This window comes from Hirundo rustica, chromosome 7, assembly GCF_015227805.2.
Source record: "Hirundo rustica isolate bHirRus1 chromosome 7, bHirRus1.pri.v3, whole genome shotgun sequence".
Lineage (NCBI taxonomy): Eukaryota > Metazoa > Chordata > Aves > Passeriformes > Hirundinidae > Hirundo > Hirundo rustica.
In genome coordinates, this window is record NC_053456.1 from 37,031,581 (window position 1) to 37,054,665 (window position 23,085).

General features: G+C 43.5%; 1 protein-coding gene across 8 annotated transcripts in view; it reads right to left on the reverse strand.

Annotated features, from left to right (window-relative positions):
• IKZF2 (IKAROS family zinc finger 2) overlaps positions 1-23,085 on the reverse strand; it is a 115,403-nt gene that overhangs the window by 25,706 nt on the left and 66,612 nt on the right. For 5 of the 8 annotated variants that reach the window (XM_040070026.2, XM_040070024.1, XM_040070027.1 and 2 more), the window contains one exon: positions 18,111-18,278. The exons of 2 other annotated variants lie outside the window; for them this stretch is intronic. In XM_040070026.2, coding sequence (XP_039925960.1) covers positions 18,111-18,278 — 168 coding nt within the window. Of the gene's footprint in view, positions 1-13,230; positions 13,305-18,110; positions 18,279-23,085 lie in introns of those variants that run through there. One more of the 8 variants, XM_040070031.1, reaches the window with a different exon arrangement.

A 23,085-nucleotide genomic window follows, 5' to 3' on the forward strand; every position in this document is an offset into this window, starting at 1 on the left:
CAGGCTAAGCAACTCCAGCTCCTTCACCCACTCCTCACAGGTCTTGTGTTCTAGACCTTTCACCAGCCTTGTTGCCCTTTTCTGGATGCACTTGAGCATCTCAACATATCAGTGTGTCCCCCATCATAATCATAACCTTTATTAATTAATTTTTTTTTTTTTTCCCATCCAGCTGGAAGATGCCCGAGTGAAGGGAACTGTTCTACAGTCGCACAGTGCCTACAGAGCAGCCCTTTGCCTTGACTGGGACTTAACAGAGCACAAACAGCTTTAAAACAGAGGTGGGAAATGTGATTTAAGGCGCTAGGTTGGGACTAGGGCGCATACAGTTCAACTCTTGGTTACACTACTAATTTGTGACTGCAGGCAAGTTACTCTGATTTCCTGGGCTTCAATTATTCATACATATGATTAAGGTAATAATTCCCTTCTTCACAGCATGTAAATGAACTTGTGCACTTTGCCAGATGCACAGAGGCTAATTTTGTGGAGCACTCACAAGTAGGGAGACACAGAAAAATAGCACTGGTACCTCTACTGAGAAATTAAGGACTTAATAATACACTGTGATTATATTAGATATGGGAGTGAACATTAAAGAGCGGGAGGAGATACTTAGGATGGCACAGAACAGAGGAACAATAAGAAAATCAAATCAGAAATAAAACAACACGCGGCACTGCGAGGCTGCGTGCTGCACGGAGTCCTTTCAGACTGGGAAACAGCGAGTGCAGGGGGATGTCAAATGCCCCGAGCTTGGCGACACTTACCCCACATGGGACAGAAAAGAGAGGGTGCAATAGCTGCAGAAAGGTGGCTGTAATAGCTGCTGTTGTCCTTCCCACCTCCAGTGCCCCGTGCCAAGGATGAAGAGAGCCAGAGAGGGCCGAGGCAGAGCTAAGACTGCAGCAGGAGGGCTGAGGCTGTGGAGATGCAGCACGGTGGCTGTGCCTCGCTACTGTAATTAAACAGTGCACCTCGGCTTGTCTGGAGCTGCCTGGCTCAAAGCCTCACACACAAAAATATTTACATGAATAACAGACCCCTGAACGAACTAATCACAAAAAAATTAGAGTGAGACCTAAGCCCATGCTGGCTGTGAGCAGCACGTAGCTTTGCAAAGGGAACAGCCTCCCACTCTGAAGCTGTATCTCACTGCTGTGCTTAATGACTGTAAATGTGTTAATTGAAATTCATGGGGGCTCTTTGATGCATTGCCTTTTCTTTTTTTTTTTTTTTTTTGCCTGTGAGATTGCACACACACAATACTCACATATACTGGAGTTCAGAAATAAGGTCAAGTCCCACAGCCAGCCCAAGGTTGTCCAAGACAACCTGCATGCAGAAGTCACAACATGTAAACATCTAAAATAAAGGCTAGAGCACACAAACACTCGAACTGGAGACACCCAGTGTCAAGTGCATCCTCTCCTGAGGGCCCAACCTGTGACATCCTAAAGCAATCTAATTTTCAGAAAGAACAGAATCTCTTGTCTCATTATGAAAACTTCACACTAATTCTTTAATCTTCCCAGTCCAAGAACAGGCAGCAATACCTGGGGTACATTTCAAGGGATGCAGATACGTTTCTAGACCTCAAGGAACTCTGACGTCTCCATTTTACAAGGACCTTTTAGGTTAACATATTTTGGGCCAAGTACTAGGGTTCCTGAAGTCATGTGGTAAAGGGCTGGGTCACCAGATCACGCGGTAGAGAAGATCACACCAGTAGATTTGCGCTTAGTGAAGGTTTCTGGACACCTCACAAGGTTCAAAACTCAAAATGTAGCAGTACAACAGGAGAAGCCTACATACAGATCTTGACTTGGAGCTCACAACAGAGCACTCGACTGGCTTCACAACCTCACAGCCCAATGCCTCTTAGTCAATGCCTCTTAGTCAACGTTATGATCAATTGCAATTGATGCATACATGGCTGCTCAACAGCCACCACATCTTGTGAGATTCTCAGCAAATGAAAAGCAGCTTGTTCCAACTTCTTGCACAGCGGCAGTCAATGACAAGTGATTTCTGTTGGCAGCTACCACGTCCTATTAGAGCTGGCAGCGAAACACAGCTGGACACTCGTGGTACTTCAGCACCCAGTGAAACCACGGCAAAACCTCGCACCTCCAACCCTGGTGTTTTCTAGACACACCTGCCTCTCCCATAAACACCTCCAGGGCACAAGCCAGCAGCCTGACACCTGCATCTACCTGCCAGCTGTTTACAGCACTATCAAATGAGCAGTAAGTACTGTACCAGTGTTCAGCTCTCCCTCGACAGGCCACAACAAGCAGTGCTAAACACCGGATTATACATAAACCCTGAGGACTTCATCCATGCTGTGGCTACAAGTAAATGCACCAGTCAATAAACTTTTCCTATCCATACCCTGTCTATAGTAACCACACAGCCAGAATCTAGAGTCAATCTGTAAATATCAGTGCTCAGGTACAGCATCTAAGGAGTTGTGTCCTTATCTGTACCCTCAGGAACTTCTGCCAGCAGCCTGTTATTACTTTAATAGATGGTTCAATTTATTTTGCAGCTACTAGTGGCTGTGTTATATAATATGACTCATTAGATTGTATTTATTTATTAACTAACCACCAGAATTTTACAGATAAAACAATGTTTCAATCTGCCACCAGGGTTATAAATAAATAGGTGCCCTTTTTGTGCCAGAAGTTAAACAAACAAACAAACAAACAAACTCACTCCTGTTTCATTGGCACAATCACAGAATTACAGAAATCTTCCAAATTGTCCAGATATTCACACGGCTCCTGCTGCAATCTTGCAGCACCCATTCAAACCCAGAAAAAGCAAGAATCCTACACCCCATTTTTCTCCTTTGCAGCACAGAAGATGCAGCACATTTTTTTTCTGCAGCACCTGTTCACTTTGCAGGCTTGTTTGCTGCATCTGTGTTATGTGCAAAAAAAAAAAAGGAAAATGTACTTGTCTATATGAAAACATGCAAATAAATTATGCACCAAATCAAGGAAAACACAGACAGGGACAATAATTTGCATTTAGTTTTGAAAGAGATGAAATCCACGGGTACGTGCTCCAATTCTATGTCTCAAGAAACATATATTGCACTGCATAGAAGCTCTCATGTATTTCTCATGGTTTAACTGTTTCCTTTATTCAATCTGGCAAAAGGAATAGGACACTCAGTTTTTAGTTTACATTAATGCCAATGAAGCATTCTGATTTCCCTCCCCACATATATCTGAAAATTTCAAGTGCAAATGTTCTGCACTTAATGCTGTGAGGCCAGTGACCTGGATGCACTGCCCAAGTCGCACGCCAACATGTCCAAGGAGGTCCAGACCCCCAGCACTGGTGGGGTAGCTAGGAATTCTACACAGACTCTGAAATGTTTAAATTATATTAGAAAAGGACTCTGTTTAGATTGCACTGTGGTGCTGAGATGAACTAACACAAACCAGGAAGTCCACAAAAGAACCGGTGTTTTATCACCTGGCTGGCTTCGAAGTCACTTACAAGCAGCCAGGTTTACCAGGACTCACTTTTAAATGGGTAGAGGCCGTCCAAGGAATACAGGAGGTGACTTTGGAAAGTCCACCCTGCAATGTCACCATGCTGTCTGGATGTGGGAGGGAACGGGCTGAAGAAAGAGGTTAAACCTTAACTCTTTGTACCAGTTCTGTACTTTCCACTCCACTTCAGACCTTTAACATTATATAAAGCTGACTTGATAAGTGGAGTGTTCATTGGTTCACAAGGCAAACCTTCCAAAATGTGCTTGTTGGCTTCTCTTCATTTTAGCCCTGCCTCAGCAACAGCGTGAGCAGGTAAAATGAAAACAAGTTTAGGTTGGCCTGTTCCTCTCTGCCCTGTCCTGTTCACTCCCTGTCAGCGCCACAGCTCAGCAGGAATGTCAGGAGGTGCCTGGAGATCCACACGTCATCCACTGCAAACTGAGCTCTGACTGCAGGTGGGAAGGAACAGCTCCCAGGAGCAGCAGGGTGTGGGTACCTCGGTGCAGGTCAGGAATGCTGCTGGACAAACACTCCCTTCAAGAGAGCTTTTGTTTGGGGGTTTTTGTTTCCTCTTTGGGTAAAACAAATGTAGATATTGGGCCAGATTTCTCTATGGAAGCAATACCCTGAAGCCAATTCACATCAGCTGTGTGCAGTTTGCATTTATTCCAAGTGCAGCCCCTTTGCATATCCTGCAGAAGCCCCAAGCATTAAAAAACCAACAGAATTTAAGAATTATCTAGAGCAGGCAGTACCAAAGTGCTTACCGGTTATCCTATACTATACAAACAGGAGATAGAGAGCCACCATGTTTAGCTTTCGCTATTAACACGAGATAAGTTTTCTACTGCATAAAATCACTGAGCAAGCCCTTAATTCCTTTCTTCTCATCCCGTGGCAACGATTTTCCCTGTTCCACCTACATGCTCCTATGTGAGGAAAAAGCATCTTTTAGCACCTGGCACCTTTCAGTTTTATGTCCTGTATTAGCAGGTAGGAAGAACACACTCCCTTTCCTGTAAGTTTTCCCCTTCCTTGTCACTGTCAGAAACAAAGTTTTGGAAACAGACAATTAAGACCAAGCTGTCACAAAGATAACAGCAACTCGGGAAGAGTAATACTGACAGCTCCTCTTCTTTTCCCAACCACTGATGTTGGGAGTTTTCACTTATTTTGATCAAGGCCAACATTGAAGGAAATGTTGCTTCCAAAAGCAGGTCAGGCTGTGAAACTAATGGGCTCCTTTGGGACATGAAAATTGTTATTCACACTTTTCTAACTGCCCAAGAATCAGCGTGGCCAAGGCCTTCGTGTTACTCTCATCAAGATCTGCTGTTCAGGCGTGTGGTTCTGCCATGTCTTGCACCGGTGTCAAACGAGGTCAAACAGCAAGAGAGCTGTCACCTTCCACCTGTGCAGCCTGCCCGTCCCGTGCCCTTGCTCTCTGCCTCCCAACATGTGTGCTTATCACCAACGATGCAGGGCAGCTCCAAATAAAGGTGGGACTTTTTTCACTTACACCAGTGGTCTTTACTGCTCCACAGTCAAAATGAACCACAGCACTTGGCAGGAGGAAGTCATGGCCATTTTGCAGGAAAACAATTCTCAGCACAACAAAGTTAACAGTAAAGGTGTCTTTTAAAGGATGATGGGCTCCTTTAAGAGAGGAGTATGAGACAGTGGACAGCTTCTGTTTTAGCACAAGCCTCTACATCAAGTATCTAGGTCTGATATTAAAGCTAGAATAATCTTTTCTAGGTAATAAAATTCTGCAATTCCCACTAGTCTCAATATTTTTCCTAGGTTTTTCTTTTTTCTTTTTTTTTTTTAACTGGTTTGGATGGTTGGTTTTTTGGGCAGAGGGGGGTGGTTCACTGTTTGTTTCAATACAAAAAAAAAATACCAACAATTTCAGAGCACCTCTTAATACCCAGGATTTTTTAGGTTTGTTCAGTAGAGAGAATGAGTAGAAAGGGAGGAAGGAAGGAAAGATTTGGGGTTTTAGGATGTTTCCTTCTTGGTGCAATTAACTTTGCACTACAAGCCCTGAATAGATTCAGAAACTAATTGTGACTGAAAGGCAGGTAGACAAAATGTAAGAGAATTAAATATGGGTGCGAAAATAAACCAAAAGGAAGAAAAAGAAAAGAAGGGAAGAAAAAGCAACTGCTTAGGCTGAAAGTAAAGACAAAAAAGCTGGAAGACAGAATACAGCTCTTTAAGCATCCAGAAATACCTTTAAAAGGTTTCCTGTAAAAGCAGGGAATTTAGGAAACTCCAAATATACTTAACTACATTCCCTGATTAAAAAAAAAAAAAGAAAAAAAAAAAAAAAAAAAAAAAAAAAAAAAAAAAAAAAAAAAAAAAAAAAAAAAAAAGAAAAAATCACACAGAAGGCCACACTAGGCTCTTTGAAATAGGTGATTTCACCCAGAAGTATGAATCAAGAGAGAAAGGATGTAAATTTTCTTGTTCCTCAATACCTGGAAGAAAAAAAAACTTTATCTTTTTTTCCATCAATTCTTTTAATTTGTGCGGAAAGTCTCGTAACTGACTCAGTAGATGGGAATTTAGAACATCTGGGTTCATTCCCCCCTCTGACACCGATGTCTTGCCTTTTTGTTGGCCCTCTGGGTTCCTCCCCTGGTGGCTGGGCAGTAAACCTTCCCCTCCTCTTCTCTTGGGCTGGAACTCCAAGAAATTACTGTATCTCACCAAGAATCAGGTGTCATCACCTGACACAAAATGGACTTTCCCTTCTCTTCACCAAGCTGTGATCCTGTCCCAGGGCCTGCACTCCAGCACTTGATGCTGATCAAGGCAAAAACCTCGTGCTTCTCAGCCAGAATTGTATCGCAGCCTCTCAAAGCTGGCTCATTTTTAGCCCTTGGAACAAACTGGCTGCTTGTAGAAGACCATATGAACATAATGGATACATTTTTCACAATATAGCTAACACGGACATTTCACTATGGCACGTAAAAGTCCAACAAAGCACTTTTCCTGGTGAATGATCTGTTCTTTGCAGCTGAACAAAAATGAACAGCTTCAATCCAACACAAGATGCCAAAAATCAAGGCTTTGGTGCTGCCTGATGGAAATGCAGCTATGGATAGTGAGACACACCCGACCCCTGCAGCACTACCAACACCTGCACCTTCACCCCAAGTTAGACACCATACCTTGCTTTCCTTCAGCTCCTGGCTCCTGGAGTCAGCTGACCAAAGAGAAAAAGTCACCCTGCATGTTTGCTCACTCACTCCCTTTCCACTCTTGAAATAAATATTGCAAGGTAAATAAAAAGGCCGTTTTTCATCACCTTGCACTCTTATTTGTAAGTATCTGATATGGGAACCCAGATTCACAATGTTTTAATTTCTGGGGCCAGAAACTCATCAATAGTGTAAAGTCTGAGGAAAGTGGCAATATCCATGGAATTTCTTCAGATTAGTAAAACTATAATTGATACCAAAACCATCAGTCATAACTACTTCCATTAACTACCTGTTTTCCCACTTGAAATTTTCCACTCTTCCGTTGCTTCAAATTTCAGTGGAATTAAGATGGATTTTTCTCCCCAGATGTTCTCCAATTTATGCCTTAAATAACTTCCCTGTTCCATCCTAATGTTTTGTAGGAATAAAAATAATTTTACATATGAATCACAGAATAAAGTGTCTGCTATAAATGATATCACTCTGTTAGGAAGTCATTTGAAGTGGCACATGCTGTGTGCATTTACGCTACGGGCTCCATACCCAGTGCACCGACTATAGCAGTTTTTGTTTTCATAACCTATTCCTGACACCCAACAAGAACTGGGAGTGCTGCTCCAGGATTTGGCAAGAAGGAACAGGCCGTGGATGAGCAGGTTCCTCTGACTCACCTACACGGATCAACAAGGAAAAATAAAAGGGAGAGGGTGGGGATTGCAAAGGGCAAACAAAAAAAAAAAAGCGAGAGAGAGAGAGAGAGAGAGAGAGCGAGAGAGAGACGAGTGACGTGTTCCTTTGGATACGGTGTGTAATGCTGCTTGGCAGACTGCCTGCTCCGGTGCCACAGAGTTCCAGACATGCCAGTCCAGCTGACTCAGCTCTTTGGAAGAAGGAAAGGGAAGGGAGAAATTTCTCAAACATTTCTGATACCTGAGGGACAGGGATCGCTGGACTCTCCTCGAGGATCTTTGAACCCTGCTCTCACACCAGGGACTTCAGGGGTGTCCCCAGAGAGGTATTAGAGATGCCCACATGATAACCCCGTTCAGAATTGCTTACGTCTGTGCCAAATCCTGCCTCTGTGGTTCTTGGAAAATTCATCAGCACAGCTTTATCCCACAAACCAGAAATGTCAGGCCTTTCCTAGCCAAGGCTAACTGCTCTCAGACAAGACACCGTCTCCAAGGAAACAAGCAAAATGCAGGCACATGAAGGGTATCCAAGTGAGAGAGAGTCTATGGCCCATGTCACTTTTCTATATAAAAATCTCAACAGCAGATTCTCCGCAGTGTATTTTTTTGCATGTGATTTATTTTTTAGAAAGACCTTGAAGCCCTTAAATCATCTGGGCTCTGGCTACCTGTGAGGCCAGCTCTATCCCAGGAGGCAACACCTGTTAGGAACAGCCTCAGTTCTGTTTGGCTGGAAGGGGACCCTGTGCTGCTGTCACAGAACCACAGAATGGTTTGGGATGGAAAACCATCCCATTCCAACCCTCCAGCCATGGGCAGGGATACCTTTCACCAAACCAGCTTGCTCAAAGCCCCATCCAGTTTGTTCTTGCACTCCAAATAAATGAGGCAGGAGGAAATAAGTACCTATTTCCTGGCAAAAGGAACCGGAACACAGGCTAAGGCTTAGGCCCCTAACTCTGACTGAAATCAAGCCGACCCCACTGCTTTTAAAGATGAAAGCCACATTGAACTAGTGCCAAAATGAGCACTGGGATGAGCCTGTTTTAATTTTCCAGGCAGGATTCTCACTAAGAGAGGTCCTTGGCTGTCTCAGAGAGATATTTGTGAACATGAGAACATTTATGCCTCTAGCTGGAATAGAAGGAAAGGACATGTGCTTGGGGAGCACATTCCCTTAAGACAGAGCAGCTGGCACCGATCACTCGCAGCCCTTCCCAGTGGCAGAATGACTCTTGCACCTCTGATACAAAGAGCCCAAGCAACTTCTAAGTAAAGGCTCTTCCACAGGGATAGCTCTGTGCTGCTGGGCACTGTCCCATCCAGGTGCTCTTTGTCAAAGGTTCAATAGTCGGGGCCTCACCAGCATTTCTCCAGCTTCAGGAATGAAGATAGAGATCTTGACTCGCTGTTGCAAGGCAGGCAGGGAACTTGGGGCACCCTGTCTGAAATCAACACAGCACAGTTATGCAAAACATGTGTGCAACTGGCATCTCTTGTGCAATCCTGGCTGCAATCCACCACTCTAACCACTCCAGAAGGGAAGGAGGGGCAGAGGGTGGAGAAAGTTCACACTTAGATCAAATAAAAAATGGGAAAATATCCAGAGAGCTTTAGTCAGGTAAAAACACAGTTCCCTCTCATGGGAAACCTCCAGGACAAGTTTCCTTGAACTTCACACAGGGTTATAAATAGGAGGAGAGTCACACAGAGTTCAGTACAGGTTCACTGTAAAAAAAAAAAAAATCTAGACATTCTCATTTTCCTTCTTGAGTGATATCCATCAATATCTTAGCTGTAAGCCAATTCATAATTACAGGCTACTGAGAGCTCAGGAGAATATATCAGTAGCAGCTTCCCTCAACTCTGCTGTGGCGTGGGTTACGGGTTATTTTTGTCCCCCTTTAGTTTCTCCTGGCTTCCTTTCCAGATGACAAAAATACCTCTCTTACACCTTAAAACATACGCTGTAAAAAATGTCAGGGGCGGTTCTCCCTTTCACACTGCCCTGTAACACAGCTCCGAGAAATCAATGAAACAAGGCCTCACACCATTGCTGGGTTCCAAGCTCAAACGCTGTCAAGCTGAAAGGTTTCACAAACTCCTTCAAGAACTGACAAAGGCCAGCTCCAAATGTCGCCTCTCCTTTCCCCAGAAATGATATGCAGAAGCTTCTTGCCCTTGAAAATAATTTTCTCAGGGGAAAAAAAGAACCCAACGCTTGTTTCCTCCTCATAGCTGCTGTGGTATTTGCTGCTCAGAGTATGTGCAAGAAGCGCTCTCGGCTTTGTTGAGATGTGGCGTGGTCACATCAAAACCATGTTTGTATCTCAACAGCACAGAAAAGTTTTCTGTCACCTCTTGAATCTCTGTCTGCAAAACCCACTGCAGATACCTCAGTGGCTGGCTCTGGAGCAGGAGGGCTCCCGGTGGGCTGCATCGTGTCCCTCCAGCTTATCCTAATGCAATGAGACACCCAAATCCCTGCCCATGCAACACCTGCGCCTTAAATCCTGGGTTTGTATGTACGTGTGCCAACTCCAGCATAAAAATACCGCGTGTCTGAAACAATCCCTGGTGACAAGGAAGACAAGGGAACTGTTTCTAGCTGGTACTGAAAGGAGCAAAGAACTACAGATCTTTAAATACCTGAGCTACTGGAGTCTCACCTGCCAGCCTGTCCGTAGCAGTTCTGGTGCAGAAAGACAAGTGATGCACACAAAGCTACCTCGGTGCTTAGGTCCCTGAATCTGCAAATTGGGTCTCATGGGGGTTTTTCCTCTTTCATTTTCTCGTCACCGAGAAACAGATAACGAGGAGGCAACAACGCATACCTACTTCACACAGGCTTGGGGCTGATGGAATAGATAGGGGTTTTTAAAGAAATGACGCCAAAATTGCAGGCTAAGTTGATGCCTTATCAAAGTAGTAAGTCCTTTAGTATTATTAATAATCACCTTACTATTGTGTTTGAGATAATCATGCTGGTATCGGGGTCTAATACCTCAGTGGTTATGGTAACAATACAAAGTTATTATTCCTTCCACTTTGTAATTATCTCATTTCAGTAGTGCACAAAGGCTAAGTAAAACTAAGGAGATCATGCACAGCGCTGTGCAGCTGGGGCACAGCACCACTGAGTACTCCACGATGTACTTACATGACCTTCATCGCAGCAGTACGTTTGTGCCTTGCTGTGATTCTCACGTGCTGCCCTCTCACCATCTCAACTAGATGGAGAAGTACTCTTTATTTCCATTTTACTGGCAGGCAACTGAGGCAGAGATAAGGTTAAGGGGTCTGCATCTGTACTGGCCCCTGTTTCCAAAGCACCAAATGACTTTGTAATTTAGGTCCCTCATAAATGAGTGAATAAGGGTAGCAAGACCATTCAAAATTAGTAATAAAAAAGAGACGAGAGGATTGGAAGATAAAGACAGACTGGAACAGAATCAATGCCAGACATAAGACTACAGCCTTTTGTAGTGTAAACTGAGCACAGGAATTACTCACAGTCACAACAGATAGTGTTAGAAAGAGCAATAATCCTCACCAAAAGAAAGAATAGTTAAGGTTAAATATCAGGATGAGAGTCACAGCTATAAAAAGCAGATGGGAAGTGGAATTGTCTCCCCAGGGAGGCAACAGAAACAGTCTCTCTGGATGTTTAAAAAACAGGTTAGGCATGATGTTTAGAAGCACTGCTGCTCTATATGCAGAAGTCTTTACCACATTCATGCTTTTTTGATGCCAGTGAAATCCCACATACAGCACTGTGGCAGAATAAAAGCCCAGAGGAAAATGAAAGCACTGTCTTGTTTGCTGTGCCAGAACAGGAAGGCTGGCCTAGGAACTGGCAGCACCCAGCAGCAGAGAGGGGCCTGTGTGCTCTCCAATTTGTAGCCCAGAAGGGCAGGACCAGGTGCTTCCTTCCATTCCATGTGGCCTGAGGCAACACAGAGAGGGAGAGAACCTGGGTAATGATGCCAGGATGTGAACTGCTAACCATGGAGGGGTGACAGGAGACACACAGAAACTGCTGTCAGCGGTTTCATCCCAAACAAAAAGCTTCCATCCTTGTGTGGGTTATTTCATCAGGAATGAACCTGTGATTAATGAGGGATGACTCCATGTGAATCTTACACTGTGATGCTCCTGCAAAACAAGACCCTTGTTAACTCTAAGCACTGCAGAGGGCCTGGCATTGCAAAGCCATGGTCCACTGGCAGAGGCAGCAGGAGGGACCAGTCTCACAGACATCAGGACAAATCTTAGCACCTGCTGATCTTGCTGTGAACTCACATTAAGAACAAGAAGCTCCCATGGTGTTGGTGTCTCTGATCTCTAGGAGACAGGGAGAGTCTTTCCCCGTGCAGCCAATTCACAGGGAGCACCCTAAAAGAACACAGCTCCTCCTCTGCTTGCACTGGGGCTCCACAAGACACAGAGAGCTGCAGGGCATCTGCTCCTGCTATCTCACCCACACACTCCAGACAGGAGTGGGGGGAAAAGAAAAGAAAAGCTGATACCTAGACCTAAGAGAGAGAGGGACTCGTGAGGTTGGTACACAGCCCTTTGCTCGCCAGGATGACTCCTCCTGTCTCTCTGTTTTATCTGCCCAAAGCAGATTTCCTGCATTGAACAGTTACAGACTGATTCCTAAACTACAGCAGATTAGAGGGAATCTTTATGGAATTTCAAGACCAAAACATGTAAGTGAACACTCCTTGCTTTGGGTGGAACCATATCTTTTCACAAGTTTCCCTGAAAACAAAGACCAAATGTACTTGTGCTGGAATGATCAAGATCCTATAGAATCTTTAAATCAAAGATTTCTTTGATTCATGATTTCCAAGTGGTAATTATGCTCTGTAGAAAAGACCAAGCTTCTGTACTGAGATAATCTTGAGCATAAAAGATCATCTTTCCATATAGTCAATATCAGCATTTACCACCGTAATTTTCTGGAGATGAGGATGACCCCTTCACTCCAAGGATCAGGTGTAGGTGGGACTCTAGCAAGGCATGGCATAAAACAGGGCGCCACAAAGGATTAAATTTTAAACAAGGATCCTCAGGGCATAAAGCCCTGGCATAGCAAACTCCTACCCCATGCACATTTTGAGCTTACCGCCAAAAACACACACAAAACTAAATGGAAAATGGAATATCAGAGATTTGAGACTCTCTCCAGCATGGAGGGAAGGCCTCTAGGTGCTGGAAGCACTAATGAGAAGCAGAGCTGCTGCAGGATTCTGCACATGCTCACGGCGGTTTGGAACCCGCAGCCTGATAAGAAAAACCCAAAATGATTTTGTGACGAGGGTAATTCCACTGAGTTTAACTGAAACAGCATAAGAAGACCTGAGAGGAAGAGCAGCTCTGCCTGATTAAGTAGAGTTCTAAGTATCAGATTGACAGCATAAATACCCACCAGCTCATCACAACCAAGGGAAGATGCTATTTGCTAACCTATTTGGCATTTGTATGCAGAATATCTCTTTCCCTCTTCACATACACGTTTGATTTTTCAGATAGTATCCTATGTGTCTGCTTTTAATTTTTGTCCCCATTCACAAAGTGTTTGAGTCAGTCCTGTTCAGAGTGTAATGAGAACTTCAGATCACAAGATTCATCTAATTACAACATTCCCATCCTCAAAAACATGGTTACAGAGTAGATACCAGGCCTTTTAAGAGTGAAGATCTTAATAATGGCAAAAGTTCCCTCAAGATGAAAAGAGCAGTTTAAAACACTGACTGCATTATTCTTAATAACCATCCTCGCCACTGTTTCAGTAATTCTCACTGGTTTCTGGCAGCCAGGAACTCATGCACAGCACTGTGTATTCCAGCACTTGTTCATCCAAGTTTTCAGCCAAACTGAGCCACTCAGAAGCGGGACTGTCCCAAAGGCGTATTGAGGCAGGCATGTCATCAGGATCAGGGAACAGGTTCCTTCCACCTCCGAGCACAGCTGCACACACAGCACTCCTCAGTTCCAATTCCAGGCGTGTGGACACCTTGGATGGCTCAGTGACACCCAGGCAGCGCTGAAAGGAAAGTCCTTACGGACAAGAGGATGTGAGGAAGATGGAATTGCTAACCAACAAGCATGGAAAGAGTTTCCCTGAACGGGGCATTTTCCTTTTTAATTATACATGCTTACATCTCGCACACTGTACATGGTTTGCTAAGATTGTGCTTTTGGGAGTTTTTGCCTAAGCCTTTCTTTTCAAAACAAAGGCTTTCTGCTTTTCTTTAGCCAATAAAGGGGTACCATTAGTTCAGTGCTATTGAAGAGCTGGGCAGAAACAAACAACATGCAGCAGCAATGCAGGAGGCAGAGGGGGAAGAAAAATATTTCTTAAATGCAAAAAAAAATGTTTGGAGGGGACACTTTCTGAGCAGGAAAGCAGTAGCTTCAAAGCAAATTTTAAAATGTATTGTGAGGACAATCTTCTGTGAAAAAATAATAATCTGACTACCCATTTTTTAAGGAAGAAACAGACAGTAAAACTGCTTTCATATATGAATAACACTTACATACTCCCACAGTAATGAACATGACTGAAGCAGCCAAGTAAAAACAAAAATCAGAAAATTCCAGAATTAATATCCATGTGGACTGTTGTGTGGACACATGATGAGAGAGTCTTTGAAGCACTAAACAACTGGCACACAGGACCATCCTTACTTAGTGCCATGGATGGATGGTCCTCACTTAGTCAAAACCTATTGTTTCCTCCTTAGCAAGTGATCCTATTCCTCGTTTCTGACTTACTGCCCAAGCCCTGCTCTGAAAACTGAGGTGCCTGTGCTTGTTACGGGCTCTTCCAGATTGCTCATCACTGCAGCCTTGGCTTTTTCAAGCACTGTCAGAGCATTTATTGTTTACAGCAGCATTATGAAGGGAGGGGTGACTCAGCTCCATTTTAGACACAAGAGAAATCCATGCCAACATCTAACTGCTAAGTTTATGTGCCCTATCTGAGGATGCCTGACTTTTTGGGGTAAAATAGCATCAGTCTGTCACACCTTTCAAAGTAGGGAGGTAAAATCTGAACCATCAGATTGACCTGTCGGATTCAGCCGCCTTCCTTAAAACTTCTGGGGTTCGTTCGTTAACTGCCTACAGCAAAATTTTTCTCATACAGTTTGTCTTTGCCATCATCTCGTTGTGCAACTCCAGAGGGGATGGAGATGACAGGCACGTCTCAGGGTGAGATAGCAGGTACTCTGTGAATGCCATCAGCAGATTGGCTTTGCCTGGATGTTTTTCCCTTTAGCAAAAGCTAGGCAAGGTGAAGCCAATCCCTGCTTTGTCCAGTGCATCCTGCAGGAAGGCGCTACCGACTTCTATCCCAGCACTCCACAGTGTGTCCTTACATTACAGTCCCGGAAGCCCTCTCTGGCACCTCTCTTATACTATCCAGGTTGTGGAATTATGGGGTTAATTCTGAAAACAACACCTGAAAGTCCTGCAAGTACCTTGAGGTACATGCCCACTCTTAGTGTAATTCTGCACATGAATCTCTCCCCAGGCATAATCCTACTGATGTCCTGAAGGCATCGTTATATTCCTGCAACCAAAGCAGCTGCATGTGGGAGGAAAATAGAGACATAAAGTTCATCAGAACTCCGTATGTCCGTAAAAGGTAAATAATCACAGGTGTAAATCACTGCCAGGTAAGTCCTTAATTATTCAGGGCTAAACAGCAGTAGCAGCATTACAGATGCGAAGCAATATTTTGTTAACCACTCAGCCTGGGAACACTTACACGGTAAGATAAGATTCTGCACAAGAAGAGGAGGAAAAATGTAGATTGTGATGCTTAGAAACATTTTAAAATCAACAGGAAATAACAACGAAAAGCATCAACAAACATCAATCCAAAGGGAAAAAATGTCATTATTTTTAAGTTACTAGTAAGTATTGGCTATTTCAGATATCTCAAAAACGCTTCTGCTAATTTTTGTTTGCATCCACATTTCCTTATTTTTTTACCTTTCCTGATGTACTGTATGAAAACTTCACTAAGCATAGGAAGAACTGACTAAAAAGCAGCAGTGAGAAGATGCCACTGACTAAGCGGTGACACAAAAGCCAGTGCTCTCAAATCCACGAATCAAACTAACTGAGAGGATAAAAAAGAGACAAAACAGAGTTCTTCAATCCCTTTATGGCATAATTTGCTTTCCATAGTAGTTTAAACCTTCTTGGGAAGGAGAAAAGATTAAGGGGCTTTGGTATTTTTTTTTTATTATTATTAATAGAACTCTCTTCTTTAAGGAGGAAAAGAATATACATACATACATTAAATAAAAAAGGGAACTGGTGTGGCATTTATGAAATTGTGCACCGGATTCTCAGCTGGTGCAAAACAGAAGTACTTCCCTTACTTAGGGGATGTAATTCCAAACTCCATCAGCTGAGGATCTGATCTAAAGAGCTTTCCTCTTACAAAAATACATTCAGACTCACCTCAATTTAGGCACTAAGTGTACCAGATTGAAATTGGCTTGAAGTCTCACACTTCAAAACAGTTTTCAACCTCTTCTTTCTATATTTTATCTGATACCCTCTTTTCTGGTGAGAAATAGCAGGGGATGTAAACATTGACAGAATCATAGCGTCATTTGGGTTGGAAAAGACCTTGGCTACAATTGCTGGATCTTCTCTACCTTCCAGGCCTACTTACAGACTTTGATGTGTACTTCATGAAAGCACAGAATGCTTGTATAGCACACTGACAGGAAACTGTTTCAAGTCCCCTGGGGACATCTACCAATCTTCTCCAGGACCCAGACGTGCATAAGCCAACCCAGCTCACTTGATACAGCAGGGACAGACACCTTCCATGCCCATGGCCAGAGCAGCATTTTCACCTTTCTGCAGGGGGGTGCCCGGTTTTAGGGCAATAATCCAGGTTTTAACTCTTCCTCTGTTAATGCTGAGAATTCTAAGAACTGCCTTGGAAAGTATTGTGGGAACACCTGTCTGTTCCTGCTGGCCCCCTGCTGAAAGCTGCTGTACCTGACTGCTTAGAGGGGTGACACGTTCTCCACTGAAAGCAAAGCCTAAAATTACAAACTGAGCAGAGCTGAGCACAGGCTAAATCAGCTAGGGAAAGAGCTCCAGGGAAACTCGAGCTAAGCAGCTTAGGCGCCTTCTGAAAACCCAACACCTTTACATTTCATCCTCACACAGAACACAGAACCATCAGTTCTTCACACTGAAAGAACAATCGCTGTCAATGACAGTATCTAGGTAACAAAATCTATATTCATATTGTTCAAAGGTCTTCGACCACAATGTTTGCACTTGGTAACATGGGATATTTTTTTGTCACAACTCCCATTTTGTTTTAATTGTGAACATTTGTATTGTGTTCTGTTTTCTTTCTAAATTTCCAGTTGAAATTATAGTTATTGTCAGATGTGTGAAAATTGCAGCTCACAGTTCCACAGACATTCTCTGTAGTGACTTTCAGATCAAATGCAGCTCAAGCAAATCTCTCCCAGCCTAGTCCCAACTCTCGTACTCCCCTGGAAGTTCAACCGTTCTGTCAGCATTTTCCATCAATACAGCATCTTGCATACTTCCAAATCTACTTGAAGAAGCTTACTATCTTACCCTTTCCTATTCTTGGAAATGCCAAAGGAATTCTGTATTCGAAGACCAACTCAATGCTCCTAAAACAGAAACACCTACTGAAGTGAGGTAGTTGACTCTGTAGAAGAAATACATATAAGGATTTCTGCCTGCAGTTGCACTTCCACCACTTTGTTTCAGTAGTCACACATTTGCTAACACCTCAAAGAAGTTTATCTGCAATGCTGCCACTTGCAACCAGTCCAATTATCTCTGCTCATTCGACAATTAAACACACAGCCTCTTATAAATGGCCCAGACACACAAGTTGAACACTCGGGAGATACAAACGCAGCAAGCTAAGATGTTACTCAGGAGTCCTGCAGAGATGAGTGAGCGGGCAGAATGCAGCCCCCTGGTGCAGGGACAGGGACTAAAACCACAGCTGATCCCACTGCTGGGGCTCCAACGTAACTACCAGCACGCAGCTACCAGACACGTATTTCTCACCAACTTATCAAGAAAATGTATCAAGCAGACTTGATACAGACGTGACAAGGTACGAGAAACCCAATCTCTCTTGAGCACCTTCAGCTCTAGGGTGAGTGCCCTGGCTGCCATGAGCTAGGACTTTACAGCAAGATCTAACTGAATCAAAAATACAATTTAGAGGGCTTTGAAAGATGAACAAGTTTGAACTCAACCAGCATATGGCATTTATTAGATGAAGAAATGGGTATGAACTGCAAAGCCGGCTTCCAAGAGCCCACAGTTATTCTTTGTGATCTCTGGAATTTCACAGCCACTTTGGGGCTCAGAGTGTCAAAACAATCTGCCAGCGAAGGATACACCCAAGGAGACACTGAGAGGGAAATGCGATAGCATCAGCAGAGGAGCTCAGTTACACAAAAGGAGAGGTGTGGCTGAACCACAATTTTTCTGATTCACATCAAGGCTTTCCCAAAGCTGAGAGCTGCACTCTCTGAAGAGGACGGTACAGACCCAGAGCTACACTTTATTCTCACTGCCTGCTGCACTGGGACCGTAGTGATAAAGGAAGGAAGAAGTGTGAGGAGAAGCCAAGGTGGGCTCACCAGAGTGTGTCCTGAGGTGTCCTGTGAGGGCGTCCCTCCGCCGGCAGGCGTAGCTACAGAAGGGACATTTGAACGGTTTCTCCCCAGAGTGCAACTTGATGTGCCTCAGCAGGTTCCCCTTCTGGGTAAAAGAAGCTCCACATTGGTTACAGTGGAAGGGGCGTTCACCTGGAAGGGAAGGGGAAGGGAGAGAGCTGTCAACACACATCGGAGGATGCACAGAGGCCACTTTCCCACTCTGTACCAGTGCCACTGCACATGGGTACAGTCCCCACCACCACCATCACACGGCACTTCCAAAGTCAGAGGCCGTTTCTTTTGCACAATGGGCAAAGCCTCCAATAGTGATTTGAGGCTCTTTCCTTGAGGTGATCGATGCTTCCTGGTTTTCTTGAAAGTTCTTCACCTCAGAGCTTCTATCCTTTATAAAAGATGAGCTCTGCTGAAAAATTTAGATCCATAGTCGTGGTTTTGCAGTATTTACTTCTATGGTTTTATTTTTAGTATAGGTCCAATCCATACGAGTATTCAGAACTGATCATAACAACTGGACCTTAGCAAAAGTGTTAAGGTCTTTGGTTCAAACCAAACCTTTTGCTTGCATTATACTTTAACTGACAGCCCTTTTCAAAGGCTGCTTTGCATTGCTAGAGTGACATGGAGGGCATGGATGCGAGTGAGGATCAAGGTTGCAAGCTCTGGGCAGTACTGAAAGTTGAGAAAAATCTTACACTATTAAACTGTGAAACGAGCGAATTGGCACTCTACATAAAACAAGCTAAAAAGACTGATTTGATGAAAGACTAACAGAAACCCCTAGACCTTACCCTATCACTTCATCCCATGTGCTCACTCACACACACACACATCCAAAGCTTTATTTTTATGTTACGCCTTCATATTTGCCTTAGAGAGTTGGGACTGGGTCCATTAATTTTTTTTTTTTTTTTTCCTAAATATTATTATTTAGAGGAAAACCCATGATGAACTCACACAGGCTTTCTGGAACATTATCAAAACCATACTCTGTATCAACAACTGTTGAGGACAGTCAGACTGTTCCAGCAGTCTTGCACAGTCAGTCTGCTCTAATCACCTGCTTCTGTCCTGCTGAGCAAATCAACTGAACACAAGCATTTACTCGTGCTAGCCATTGTCCAAGCATTTTACTGCGGCTGGACTTTAGATCACAGAATTCCATGGGCTGGAAGGGACCCTAAAGCCCATCCAGCTCCACCCCCTGCCATGGGCAGGGACGCCTTCCAATATCCCAGACTGCTCCAAATCCAATCCAACCTGGCCTTGAACACTTTCAGGGATGGGACAGCCAGAGCTTCTCTGGGCACCCTGTGCCAGGGCCTCACCACCCTCACAGGGAAGGACTTCTTCCATATATACCTGATTTAAATCTACCCTCTTACAAGTTAAAGCACCGCCCAATGTTTACACCAAGCACGGCCCAGCTCAACAAAGTCTTGATCATCAGATTTCAGATCTGATGTGGACCTCATCCACATTTTTCAGTGTATCACCTATTGTGGAATCTCGGCCAAATCCTGCTGGGACCTTCTGAGTTTTAATTCAGTGATCTGAAGCACAGGTCTTGTGAAAAACAAACACATTCTGTGATCTTTCACATCTCTCCAAAGCCATTTACAATAGCTATAAAACAATTACTCCCTCGCTGGACAAAACGAATGCCACATTTGTATCAAAGTAGTTCCTGCGTCTGTCTAGGGTGAAGTTCAAAACACGTCTGGAGATTCAAATGGAAGGAGAGGGAGGGAGAGGGCTCTCAGAGACGTCCACAAGCAATTCTTGTGCCAGTGGTTCAAATCACTGCCAGGACTACGATGCTGTCGGGAGGGCAGCACGAGGTGTGCCATGTATATGCCATACTCTGCAACGCTATTTCACACGTGGGAGATGGAAATCACATTGGAGGCTGCCGCAGAGGTACTCAAGGAGATACTAAGGTTGCTGCAGTCTCACCAAGAACATTATGGAGTAATAATAATAAAAAAAATCACAGCATAAAGCTCTTCTTCCAATGCACTGAACACGAGCTCATTAGAATTGATAAAGAGTTTGTGGTTTCCCTTTCAAACTCCCACACTATACTTAAATGATCTGATTAGCCATTATCTTCTTTTATATCATTTCAAAATGTCCATAACAGAGATATGTAAAGAGACTGCAGTAGAAAAATACATGGGTTTTTTTTTTTTCCTTTTCTGTTTTGCTTTCACTGTCTGAGAAAACAGGCAAAACCCCTTCCTTTGACACGTTTCTGAGTATTCAGGAATGATAGCTTCAGTTTCAGGATGACAACATGAAAGAAGGTAGCATGTTTCTTACCAAGTCTAAAGTCCTTCCTTTTACTCCTGCTGCCTTTAAAATTATGCAGTTACTGCGTTTTACCCACTGTATCACCCACTTATCTCTGACATTTTGGAGGCCACTTATGAGCAGGTATTACTCCTCCAAAACCTGGCTGCTTTAGAGATGCTGAAAGCTTTCAGTCAGGAATTCAGAGTCACTGCAGCACAGTTTGATGGCAAAGAGGACATGAAAACACTCACCACAAAATCACCCGTAGTCTGCTCCTCTCTTGCAACAGACAGAATCTGCTCCAATAGCACACTTTACCTTAAGTAACCTTTGTACCTATTTAAAGCCAGCCTGAATTCATTTCTCCTACTGGCTTCATTCCGCGTAAATAGCTGCTTTGATGTGTTTGTTACACTTTTGTCCAATCACTCGATTCCAGCTCCTTGTTTAAGCCCCAGGTTTGAGGGATGCAATTTTGGTCACACCTTCGTGCTATTGATTAGCAGCTTTTACATTTAGCCCAGCTAATCTGAGAGGCCATTATCCAATAGAAACGTGCACAAAGAGAAGTAAGGACTGCACAGCAAGAAGATTCTGTTGGTTTTCCAAGAACTGTGCTGTCTGATGCCCACTCCAGATAGCAGCAAACAAGCCTTTTTTATCACTTCAATGCCTTGAGAAGACTGTGTTCCAATTATTTCTCCTGCTGCCTTTTCCTGGTAGTTTTGTAAACTGTTCTCCAGAATTATTACTTCCCAGTAACAAAATAGCAACCTTGACATCCTTATTCACCTCCCTCACTTTTCTGTGAAAACTCAGAGGTTTTATCCGTAAGCTGAAATCAATCGTACTTCAAACTAAACATCCACTCACAAAAAAAAAAAAATCTTTAAACACAGCTTTTCTCTACATGATGGTCCCTGACTGTGTTTAAAGTGTTTTGGGGGGTGATGGCAACACAGACATACCCGGGACTGTGGACCTATTAAAGGTAGCACACACGACTCCAAAAGAGCAGCGACAATTCTAAGCACAGTGTGCTTCCCCACCACTTACAGCTATGCACTTCCTGCTTGAATCTATGTACTTACACTGATTTAATAAAACAAGAACTCTGCTGAAAGGTGACTAAGCAAATTTTGTGCTTTTCAGCACTGGAAACGACGTGACTGCATCGTAACTACAAAATACTTTTAGCCTGCTTTAAGTATTAAACCTCTTCTATATTATTAAGCTAAACCAGGGCAGAAAACCCTCCAACCAGTGACTTTCAGAGTGGCAAGAAGGGGAGGGAGAGCCAACCAAGAAAAAAAAAGATGTTTCTTTTCAACTCCAGATTTAGAGTCTAAAGCCAGACAAAACCAGGAATGCCTAAAACCCCTGCCCTCCAGCAGAGGGAATTTAATTATCTGTTACTTCAGGAATGGACAAGGCAAGGTAAGCCAGAGCTGCCAAGTATTATCTTTCCTAAAGGCTTTGAAAGAGGGGCTTGTGCCAGGGTATAATTAAACTAATAAATAAATACATCCACAGAGTTTTATCACTTTATCAGTTAAATGTAATATTACTTAAAAGGTATGATTTCAATATTTACCTCTAAATTACAGTAAAATACCGCTGAAACCTCACAGTTCATTGTTTAAAATGTATCCATTACTGCTATGTCTCATCTAGGAAAAAGAATAATCATAATGAAATATTACTGCTCTTGAGTTACACGACTATCTGAAGCACACAGGTTAACTTGCTCTCGTGTAAACGAGTCCTGAGACAAATGGTGACGTGAGCCCCCGAAGACAGGACAGGCAAAGATACTTTCTTTCACAGTATCTTTAATACAGGACAGCTGGATGGAGACTTCACTGCATAAGCTGCCAGTGCTGCCTGGCTGATACAACCTGAAACCAGGCAAATGAACCGATCAACTTCCTACTAATAGATTTCACAGATGTCAAATGTTGTTTTAAAAAGCAAACCAGCTCCTTTTTCTGCTTAATTGGAAGCTTCCCTGCACAACAGCACTCCTTTCCCGCCTCAGCACGGAAGTGCTGTGCAGAAGTTTCACTATGAGTTAACTTTCTTTGAATCTCAGACCAGTGCAAAACACTGATATTTTTGCTGCAAAGCTGAGATATTTTCTGTATTAAAACAGAAATTTGACTGAGGATGTGGAGCCCACAGACTTGGCAACCAAGGAAACTTAGATTTTCCCAGTCCTAAGCTGGTAACATTCGTCCCTTTGAAATTAAAAGACGAGGGACTCACAAATTAATGCACTGGTTCTCAGTAACACAGTCAGGGTATTCCTACAGCAGCAGTCCTGCTACATAAAAACCAAGTCCAGAGGGACTTCAACATCTCTCCTGGTTAAATGTGTATCTGGGAACTCAACCTTTTTTGTGTGGCAGATACTTTCAGTATACAAAATACTGCTTAAATACTTCTCAAACGGGATTCTTTTCTTTCCAGCCTCTTAACACAAAATTACTGCGCCCATCAGAAAATATTTGCTCTCACTAATAACACCGATTTTCACCCTTCCACAATAGGCTTTTTGTAAATATTCACTTTGTTAAAGTGAAACATTTCTCCCGATTCATCAGATGCTGCAAGTGCTGCGATTCTGCTCTGTCCCAGGAACACA